Raw genomic sequence first — 12,346 nt, forward strand, 5'->3', positions numbered from 1 at the left:
CTTTCAGCATCTTACTACCCTTAATTAAAATTCCCCATGGCCTTTTCGTATCCCAAACTATACTCTAAAACCTAATGGTAAATTATTCAATCATTATCCCACGAGAGATACTTAAGTTGTAAAAATTATACTTTTCCTTGAACTTCTACTGAAACTTTAATAGATGCAGATTCTAATAATTGGGATGATAACATGCTGAGATCGAAAACTGACCGAGCAAAGCAAATTTTACTGTAAACACGTGTTAACTAATTTTTTGTGTGTACCTGAAAAAAGTCTCCTTGCATTTGGTAATATAAACTCCAAACATACAAGTAGCAATATAGATTGAGTCATGATCTCCAATAATCAGATATATATAAGGGTGATGTCTTAAAAAGCATCTACGAATTATCCTTACCTAAATCATTCCATCCACTACTACTCCTGACGTACTTATCAACAATACCAAACTCATTGTTCTGAGAAAGCCTCCGAGCATAATTCTCAACTGATATAGGTCCCTTTTTAAGTCTTCTATAATAGATAATCTCCCAAGGCCACAAACGGGCAGAACCAAAATAAGCCTCCACAGGTACATGTTCTTCCGGCTGCTCCAACCCATAGAATTTAAGGACCACATTCATCTCCTCTGCTGTTATGCTTGATGAGGGATGAGACCCAGTAGAGATTTCTGAATGCAGTTTATTAGTCGGTAGAGATGGATGATCCAGAGCAACACAGGCATCTTGTGTGGACAAAGTCCCTGCAACAAGAGGGCCTTCATCTAACACCATAGCAGATACATTATCCCCATTTTGTGCATCCCTTATTATAGCATGGTAACCATCTCTATCATCCAAAATGGTTTTGTCCATATCCTCATCGTCATCCACTTGGACAGACTGTAACGCACTTCGGTTCTCTCCGGAATCATATGCAGTGTATAGATTATGGTCGCACAATCCTGCGTGACCTTCTAGTTGTCCCCTTTCATCCACCTCTGACTCGTGTATTTCAGAATTCACCAATGACAATTTTTGACTCATTTGTAGTTCCTTCGAAGAAGACAAGGTCTGACCTAAAGATACTGGTGAAGACAAAGAGGCAGGGGAACCTGTTCTTGATTTTAAAGTCACCTTAGGATTTCCAAACTTAGAGCAGTTTGATCTTGAATGTGAAGTTGTATTAGAAGACAAAGAAGCTGACTTGCTTAACGGCAACCTTGATTGTGAGCTAAACTTAGAAGCAGATTTCGAATGTGACCTGGATCTCGATGCAGTATAGTCAGAATGGATTGGAGATGATTCTGCAACTTTCAGTTTCTTTGCCTGATCTCTAGTTGGACTTTGTCTATCCATTCGCCTTCTTTTTCCATCACGGAAATCCTTCCCCGCTTCCTGGTGTTCCTCCCTAGGAGATCTATGAATTTCCATTACTAGAGGAGAACTTTTATCCCTTCTTACCATCCGATGCCTACTATAACTGGACTCCTTCCAATCGTTCCTGTGCTTTCTTACTGGTACAGAACTTCTACTTCTCTGCAGACCTTTTTCGGAAATGAATTTTTGCCTTCTAAGCTCATCTTCACCTTTTCCTCTGTAATAGAATTTATCGTCATGACTACGATCAATTCTGCTGAACACTTTCCTATTAGTAACTTCTCCTATGGGACAGTTAAGCTTTTTGTGACCCAACTTCCCACAATTGTAGCAAGTTGGTAAGGATTTTGCATTATCAGGGTGCTTTAAAGCTGTGTCGCTGGCTTGTTCGGTCCCTTTCTGCTCTTTAGACTTTGTCATAGTAGGTGAAGCACCGGAAAGAGTGCTTTGACGGAGATCACCTTTATCATCTCTTTTGTTGTCAGCATGATTAGGGTCATAACGCTCGAAGTCCAGCCCATTGTCATTTAGTGGCTGCCCAACTTTCTCGCTCTCATGGTCCATTGGTATTGATTTCGCAGTTGCACTTTCAAAATGCAAGCTATCCTCAGCAACATGTTCTTTTTGGCTATTGTAAACTTCAACATTATCTTTACGGAAGCTTGCTTCATTACCAAGATCAACAGACTTGTGCCTTCTATCACCAACATCTGTTTGCTTGTCAGTAATTCGGTAATTTCGTCCGTCACCTGAACCCAATTTTTTATCACCATAACCTTCTCCTGCACGTCTCCTTTGAGATTGTGAGTCATGAGTCCTGCCAATTCTTCTGTTACTTTCCAATGGCCTAGGCTGTTTATTGGACCACGAAAGAGTTATTGCCTCGCCACAGATGTTCTTTCCTCGAAGTGTTCTAAGAGCCTTCTCAGCATCTGCAGTGAAATCATACACTACAAATCCAAATTTGTCTTTCACTTGTATATTGCAAGGCCCAAACCTTCGGAAAACACGTTCAAGCCCATTTCTACTAACACGGGTTGATAAATTACCTAAATGCAAAGACATCTTGAATCTACAAATTTACACTGCCTCACCTACAAAAACAGTTGAACAAACCATAAGTGATGTGTTTTCATAAGCTGCGGTATAAACTACTAGGTCATCAGATACATCAAGTTACAATTGAGAAAATATAATGTCATACTGAGCTCATCTTCGAGCCAAAGAAAACTGATTATGAATTGTTTCATAATTTACTAATAGCCATGTTGCTTAAACTCGGGCACAAATCCGAACCTCCGGCTACGTTTTGAAAATTAGCAACACCTTCCATGAACATGCATAAAGTTTTTAAGAGATAATCATACATTTTTTATACCATATCAAAAAGAAATTTTATACTCCCTCCGTCCCTCCCAAATGTTTACATTTGGTTTGGGCACGGAGTTTAAGAAAAATAATAAAGTAGTGGAGAAAAGTTAAAAAACTGAGTAAAGTAGTGGAGAAAAGTTAAAAAACTGAGTAAAGTAGTGAGACCGATTAATATTATATATATATAAAGTGGGTATAGCGGAGAGAAGTAGTGGATGTAGTTATTTTAAAAATTATAAAAACTTTACTATTTTTTGAAAATTTTGAAATGTAAACAATTGGAAGGGCATCCCAAAAAAGAAAGTGTAAACAAATGGGAGGGACAGAGGGAGTACTTAATTAAACATGGAATTTGTACGGAACTTTGCAATTTACAAATTGTTGTTCTTAAGCCTCAGCCTATTATATTGAAAATTTATGTTATTAATAGATGTCTTTACATCAACACTGCGACAGCGGCCTCATCACATTCTCGTTTTTCTCAATTAAAAGGGAGTCTAATTTAACAGGGTTTTTACCAACAAGTGCGACGATTCCGGGTGAAATGACCGTAGGTATTTACAACATAATTGTCTATTTCCTTTATTTTATCAATATTTTTAGGGGCAGTTTGGATTATGGGATTTCAACCCGGTTAACGGGATTTCAACCCGGTTAACGGGAATGAGGTTCCAATACATTTTCGTATTGAAATCTCATTCCCATTCCCGTTAACCGGGTTGAAATCCCATGATCCAAACATCACCTTAATAGTTATTTGCCCTTTAATGTAATAAAACAAACTCCAAAGCACATAACGGAATTTAGCTTTATCTTAATCAAGGTTCTTCCCCTTCCTTTACATTTAAATTTCTTTCACATTACCTACATAAATTGTTAAATTGCCCGAAAGAACAAAGCGACAAAAATTACTTTCGAATCATTTTGTCCAAATTAGGTCTAAATGTGCAACATATGTACAATCCCAGTAAAATGGGGTCCGATACGAACAAACATGGATTCATGTAATAGCATATGTACCAAACAAGCATAAAAAGTAACCAAGGAAATATATCAAACATCATATGTGCAAAACAAAATTAATAATTAAAAAAACCTTTCACTGCCACTGTTAGGGTTCCAACACTAAAATCATATATATCACTTGATCTAAAACAGGGTTAAAAGAAATGGTAAAATTAATTAAACTAAAACAGTAAATATATAATATGTTGCGTAAAAATGGGGGGTAAAATGGAGATTGTGTGAAGCATACCTGTGCGATTGATGAAAGATAAGGAGGTGTGTATGTAAGTAGTTTTTATATGTATAGCTCACTCTCCATACAGTGTGGTATCGGCGACATGTTTATATCGGAAGCTGTGGGGGCACAAATCAATTCTAAGCTGCCGAGGGTTTTGAACTGATGTACACAGTGTGTGTGATTCATACACCTGATTTGTTGGATTATTACAATATTAGCCTTCCACACTGACTATTTTAGTATGACTTATGTTCCGGAAAAAAAGGGCAATAGTGTAATATCGTATATCTTAAATTATAAGAGTATTTTTAAAACAAATAATTTTAAATTTTTATATAAATAATTATTAGTTTAAAAACTCGTACGATGCACGGATTTAATTTAATATTATTATAATTTTTAATTTTATTCGTAAAAAAAGTAACATACTTTAGGTGAGTAGTTATATGGTTGGTTATTAATAATTATAATATTATTATTTTATTTTATTAAATATACTTGTCTGTGATATTTTTTGGAAGGAAATGTTTTAGTTAAAATAGATTAAAAAGGTAATGAATAAGATATTTTTTAATATTATACTGTTAATTTGAATTGAATTTATAGTGCGTTTTATTAAAAATGTAATTGTTGATCATTGATAATTATAATATTATTATTTCTTTTTATTAAATATAATTATGCATATTATTTTTACAAAAGAATATATTTTGGTTATAGAATACAGAAAAAGTAATTATTAAAATATTATTATTTTATGTTATTAAATAAACTTGTGCATGATATTTTTGAGAATAATATGTGTGACAGACTCAACCCCTAGGTCAGGAGTTGACATCATCAACAACAATAATAACATCATAATATAATTCATTCAAATGATAAAACATAAATACGACCCCTTACCAATACCTTTTCCAGGTTTAAGTATGACTTAGGTTACATCTATTACAAAACCAACTTAACAAACCAACCTGACGCAACTAATTTAATACAACAACTCAACAGACCATTTTTGGTCCAACACATCTACCTCAGAGAAGCATGGTACGGATGGAACTGGAACTCTGCCCTGACTACGACGAAAGAATCTTCTAAGCATCTGCAATACATATATACAAAACATTTTGTAAGGTTGAGCAATCAATTGCTCAGAAGTACCACTATATGAATAACAAGTAAAAAGGATTTAAAGTAAAGCAGTTATATGAACAGAATTACAGAATTCATAACTCGTTAGAAAATAAGTAAAACATGTATAAACTGGATATTCAAAACTAGCATGCTCTGTAAAACAAAATCAACAGTCGTGTGCTGTGAATAAATACCATAGTTCAGTTTTAGCATGCTATTTTTATTTTCCAATACCACTGTTCCATTACAGGAACCATAAAACCATTTGTCCTGTTACGGGGGCCACAAAACCATTTGTTCCATTACTGGAACCACAAAATCATTTGTTCCGTTACTGGAACCACAATCATAATCATATATTTATTGGATGTTATCTAGGGACGGATGATCATGCCTCCACACAAGTTATCTAGGATAGTTGGTCGGACTATCATACAAAATGTCAAGGAAAGCTGATCGGACTTTCACACAAAATTAACCGGATCTGCAGAGACTAGCTAGGTATGCTGGACTAATCGGTGAAAATAGGGTGCGCAACCGAATTAGCCACTTACGCAATGTTATCCAATATCTGATTCGTTTTATCCAGTTTTCAAATTCACTTTTACCTATATCTTGTTAAAAACCATTATGTCACAGCACACTATTCGAAACTTCCTTTCATTTTAATCACATTTTAGAGATAGGTACTTTCAGAAGTTACTTTTCCCCAAAAACATATTTAAACAACATTTTCAAATACAGGGGATACGTAACTTAAAACGTTTTTGTTCCATTTTGAGATTAAAATATTAGCTATTCACATATATTGAACCATAAAAGAATGGTCAGGGGTACTTGCGTTGCAGAGCTTACAACTATCTCTGACTGATTTTGGACTGACTTGGACGCTCGGTTTTGTCGCCTTACTATCAGACTATCCTGGAACCGACTTCAACACTCAGGTCCTTCGCCTGGAACCTTGCTGAGTTTGTCGACTGATCAATAGATTATCCTTAGTTCAACTCCACTCTCGGGCCTTCCGACTATAACCTACATAGTCGAAATACTCTAATTTAGACATTCGATTATGCTTGACATATCCCCTCTAACAATCCTACCCAAACGATAATAATCCCGACTCGTAATTATTCGTATTATAATATCACACACAACAATTAGGATTCATGCATTCAAGACTCGGTTCTGTATCTTTTCGGAGAATATTTATACTCATCGTTTCATCAAAATAGGGTTGTCAAATATTTGCAAAATGTTTTACCACAATCCGCAAATAGGTTCAGTAAAATACTTATTAATAATTATATACGTATATACACTCGACTAGTAATCCCGGTAATCACAGGATGTGTCCCCGTGGTAATTCTAAAAATTCCCCGGGGGAAAATAGAGACCTCATCTGTTTATTGGCCTACCCGTCGAAACATAAATCGACGTCAAATCACAATCAACAACCAATCAATCACAGTCCACCCAATCACGCAATTCAAATAATCCCGAGAATAAATATTTAACTGCTACTGACAATTCATTTCTGCGGAACTTCAAAATGAAATTTTAAAATCAAGGAATCAAGGGTACAAGGAGGAAGAGTGAAGAAGACATATATACGACTGAGAGCAACCATACAGGTACGTAAGATGGCCAGTCTTAGTACCGTATAGTGTACAACACATAATTTGATGGCGTCCCACCAGACCCTTTGTCACACAGACAAACAATCAAATCATATGCATTGTCTGCCTTCAATCAACTAACAGAATCACCGAGGAAGGAAACAATGTATAAATAGAAATTCACAAATAAGAAGGGGATAATCTGATTTGTAATGAGATCAACAGAACCCTAAGTTGCTTACTTCGCGTTCTTAACATCCTCACGGGTAAAAAAATAAGTGACTTATGGGATAGTAAACAATTACTCAAAATACGTCCCAAGAAAGAAGTATAGGGGTTCAACATATAAACCACAGTACTGATCAACATTCACTATGAGACTTGGCTGCCATAGCAGCCGCTGACTATTATCATTCCATCTGAATTCTTCGTATATGTATTATTGGTAATGTCTGATAGAGACTTCTAGTTTTCCTCTCGAGAAAACGAGTCTGATTGAGAGAATTCAGCTTCTGAGGGACCCTTGATATGTCAGCTGAATAGACACCAACGTTATTTCTAAATATTACATTTTCTATGTCAAGTGATGTTGATGGATACCAACTGTGACGACCTCAACCCCGGGGTCAGGAGTTGATGTCACCAATAACAATAATAACAAACATAATATAATCCAAGTTATTAATAATACATAACCACGACCCCTTTACCAAGACCTGTTCCAGGTTTAAGTATGATTTAGGTTACAACTACAACAAAACCAACTTATAACAAACCATCCTGACGCAACTAACTTAATACAGCAACTCAACAGACCAACTTTGGTCTATCATAACTACCTCAGAGGAGCCTGGTACGGATGGAACTGGAACTCTGCCCTGACTATGACAAAATAATCTTCTAAGTATATACAATACATATATACAAAATTTTCTGCAAGGGTGAGCAATCAATTGCTCAGCAGTACCACTATATGAATAACAAGTAAAACGATTTAAAGTAAAGCAATTATAAAAACAAAATTCATAACTCGTTAGAAAACTAGTAAAACATGTATAAACTGAAAATTCAAAACTAGCACTATAAAATAAAATCAACAGTCGTCTATTGTGCATAAATACCAAAGTTCAATTTTAGCATGCTATTTTCATTTCCAATACCACTGTTCCATTACAGGAACCATAAAATCATCTGTCCCGTTACGGGGACCACAAAATCATTTGTTCCGTTAACCACAATCACAATCAGATATGTATTGGATGTTATCTAGGGACGGCTGATCAGGCCTCCACACAAGTTATCTAGGATAGTTGGTCGGGCTATCAAACAAAATGTCTAGGAAAGCTGATCGGGCTTTTACACAATTAACCGGATCCGCAGAGACTAGCTAGGTCTCTGATTAACTATGCTGGACTAATCAATGAAGATAGGGTGCGCAACCGAATTAGCCACTTATGCAACGATATCCAATATCTGATTCGTTTTATCCAGTTTTCAAATTCACTTTTACCTATATCTTGTTAAAAACCATTATGTCACAGCACGCTATTCAAAACCTCTTTTCATTTTAATCACATTTTTTAGATATGTACTTTCAGAAGTTACTTTTTCCCAAAACATATTTTTAAACAATATTTTCAAATACAGGGGATACGTAACTTAAATGTTTATGTTCCATCACGAGATTAAAATGTTAGCTATTCACATATACTGAACCATACAAGAATGGTCAGGGGTACTTACCTTGCAGAGCTTTACAACTATCACTGACTGATTTTGGACTGACTTGGCTGCTCGGCTTTATCGCCTTACTATCAGACTATCCTGGATCCGACTTCAACACTCAGGTCCTTCGCTTGGAACCTTGCTGAGTTTGTCGACTGGCCGTCACAATATGTTTTAGTTGGAAAATTGAAAAAGGTAACGTGTTTTATTTGAATAAGATAATTTATATTTTAATTGAAATGGGTAATTGATAATTATTATTGCCCGTAATATTTTTGGAGAATGAGATATTTTAGTTGGAAATGTAACATGCTTCAGTTGAAAATTACAATTCGTATTTTAGTTAAAAAAAGGTAATTTGTTAATTACAAGTAATTATAATGGGTTTGTTACTCTATTTTATTAAATAGACTTGCTCATTATATTTTTGGCGAAAAAAAAGATTTTTTTAGTTGGGAAAAATTAAAAAGGTAACGTGTTTTAGTTGAATAAGGTAATTTATATTTTAGTCGAAAAAAGTAATTGGTTAGTTATTGTTGCTCGTAATACTTTTCGAGAAGTAGATGTTCTAGTTAGAAAGGTAACGTGCTTTAAGAAAGGTAATTGTTATTTTAGTTGAAAAATGTAAATTGTTAGTTATTAGTAATAACAATAAAAAAATTATTAATAAATGACCGTAAATCGTCAATCCAAAGTTTTCAATATTTTGTCTACTATATAATAATATAGTATAGATTAATTGAAATCATTAATATATAAGAATTATAATACTAAATAGGAATAAAAGTTTGTAATTAAAAAATCAAGTATTTAATACATGTAACTTATTGCTGGTCATCAAATGGAAAGTAAATTGTCTTCTATCAATATATGTTGTAGTTTTTTTTTGAGATATAATCTTTTGGAGATGTGAAAGTAGGGGTAATTTCGGTTCTGAATCGGGTTAAACGTACCTGATTTTTTTTGTTCAACCCAAACCTGACACGACCCGAATCAGGTTAAAAATTACAAACACGAACTCGATGTGGTGTAACACCAGTATATATGATCGTTTTTTACCTGACACTATTCAACACGATTAACAAAATTCATAAATATACACAAATAATCATCATTATAATCACTAAATCAAGAGATTTAAAATAATTAGAATTTTAGAGATTCATAATTTTGATATGACATACGGTTATTGGTTATGATTTGAGAGAAGACAAGAGTTAGAGTTTGAATTTTAGAGAAGAGAGAACATGGAGAAAAGGAAATAGAAGAGAGACAGAACACAGAAAAGCTGAGAGATAGAGAGAAATGGATAGATTCGATTGTAGGGTTTATTACGATTTGGTAATAATTGTGGAGTGGAATGGGTATCTTAACTTGTGGGTGGGGCCAAAAGTCCAACATATATATGTATTATGCACAACATGATTACGTAGTATGGATGTTTGTTGAAGAAACAAGTGTTTTGGGTGAGTAAATACTTGATTGTTTATTAATAACTAGCTTAATAGCTCGTGCGAGTCACGGGTAACAATATCGGAAGGTGGTGTATATAATTTTTGAATATCGACTTTTATGTTTAAAAAATAAAGTATATAATCTCTAATATTTAATTAAAATATACAAAAAATTGCACCAGGAGTAGTTTAGGCAGTTTAGGCTCAATGATTATTTGATGTTTAAGTGATGATTTATTGTGACATTTATTCTCTCTACTTTCTCATGATTTGAGTTGATAACAAATATTTTTATTTTATGTATTCTTTGAGTTAAATATGTTGTGGTGCATTATAATTTGCGTAGTTCCAATATATACACGTCTAAGATGATGAAACTTATTGCATAAGAAGTATAAGATGTCTCACTCCAATCTCAAATTTCTCACATTGATGTGTCAGTATGATATTTTTAATTTTTTTGCGAGAATGTTCATTTAGTTAATATAAGACATATCTACTATTTATGCATGATATATGTATTTTAGAATATGTCATTGTTTGGTGGTGTTGATATCAGGCCACGCATTATTTTTTTAGTATAAGACTAATGTGGCTTATTTAATCGTTCTCCATTTTGTTCGTGAATGATTTCAACTTTTTTCATATATAACTTCAGTAATAATATATATTGGCTTTTCGTTCCAAATATTTCTAAATTCAATTAAATTTTTATAAATATTAGTACTTAAATTTCTAATATTTTAATGTTATTTAGAAAGAAATACTACAATAATTTATGTTATCAATATAATAATTTTTCATTTTTAACTTATAATAGATCAAATCAAATTATATTTTTAGTGTGTGTATAAGTTTTATTCATATATGAAAATTCAAGTATGAAAACAATTTTGTAAAAACACTAAATTATTTCGTACCAAATTAACAATTACAAAAAAGTACCATGTTTCATTCATGAACTTTTAAACATATGTAATTTTAATTATATGAAACTATACACTATTTATGTTTTTTGTAAGTAGAGTGTTGTTTAAAACCGTCCGTCAATATATTTTCCAAATTACAATAACTTCTAAAATATTATTTTATTCGCCGTTATTAAAAAAGTCACATACATATAGTTTAAATTTTAATATTAATGTATATATTGTTTTAACACAGTGAAATATGGAAAAGAAAAAGTTGCGTGAGTACAAAACCTGTAGCCTTACCCATTCGTACGATAATCTGGACCAAATACTAAGTACTTTTCAAAAATCGGGTCAAATCCATGACATATCATAAAAAATCAAGGTAGAAATTTTTATATATATATCATTTATTGGTTTAGTCTTATAAAAGTCTTTAACACATTAATACATGTGGATGTAGGAAGATAGATAGATGGATAGATAAATTTATTTATTTTTAAAAATAACTATACAAATAATCAACTAATGTTTGAAGTGAAAAATAAAATGTCTTACTATCTGCGATACTCACATATTATATTTAGTATTAATAACATACGTGAGAGTATGCTATAGTGGTATGAAGATCTGTTTGTGAATGTATAGCCTTAGTTTGATTTCAACCAACAACACAATTTTTAACTAAATTTAGATATAAGGGCATATAACTCATTTCAACTCATGAATAAAATGTCTCGCTAATTTTATACTCATGTTGGTGTATTATATAGATAAATATTATAATATTATTATTTTATTTTATTAAATAGACTTGTCTGTTATATTTTTAGAAATGAGATGTTTTGATTGAAATAAATTAAAAAAAGGTAATGAATAAAGTAATTTTTAATATTATACTATCAATTTGAAGTGAATTTGCATTACGTTTTGTTGAAAATATAATTGATTGATTATTAATAATTATAATATTATTATTTTATTTTATTATGTATAATCATGCATATTATCTTTGCAAAAGAATATAGTTTGGTTAGAGAAAACAGGAAAAAGTAACGTGTTTAGTTGAAGAAGGTAATTAATTGGTTATTAATAACTATAATGTTGTTATTCTATTTTATTAAACTAGCATAATAACTCGTGCGTCATTTTCTAGATTATTTTATGCATCATGCAATTATAATATTTTTAATTGTTTTTTTATTTTTAAATCTTGTACAATGTCTAACGTATATCAAATACAAGCTGATTGTTTATCAACGTGTATAATTTTCATAAAAGACAATACCAAAATACACAACATTTCAAATATAACTCTTTAAGCAAAATACATACATACATATATATATATATATATATTTTCTTGTTTGTGTTGTATAATTTGTATTTAATGAATGAATATAAATAGGGTAGTCAGTGTACGTTTAAAACGAAACGATTATACTTAATCTATAGAATGCCGTTAGTATGTTTACAAATAAAAAGTTAAAAAATAACATTTATGTTGAATACAGAGTTAAATTAAAAAATT

The 12,346-nt window shown here is 32.3% G+C and overlaps 1 protein-coding gene across 1 annotated transcript; it reads right to left on the reverse strand.

The window, feature by feature from the left end:
- Nucleotides 1-267: 267 nt before the first annotated feature.
- Nucleotides 268-4,149, reverse strand: LOC141693281 (uncharacterized). Its single transcript, XM_074498321.1, has 2 exons — nucleotides 3,988-4,149; nucleotides 268-2,455 (listed from the first exon to the last, which is right to left on the reverse strand). Exon 2 carries the CDS (start codon nucleotides 2,424-2,426, stop codon nucleotides 384-386), a length of 2,043 nt encoding a protein of 680 aa, XP_074354422.1. The 5' UTR covers nucleotides 2,427-2,455; nucleotides 3,988-4,149; the 3' UTR covers nucleotides 268-383.
- Between the last annotated feature and the right edge of the window lie 8,197 nt (nucleotides 4,150-12,346).

This window comes from Apium graveolens, chromosome 10 (genome assembly GCF_009905375.1).
Source record: "Apium graveolens cultivar Ventura chromosome 10, ASM990537v1, whole genome shotgun sequence".
NCBI classification, from domain to species: domain Eukaryota; kingdom Viridiplantae; phylum Streptophyta; class Magnoliopsida; order Apiales; family Apiaceae; genus Apium; species Apium graveolens.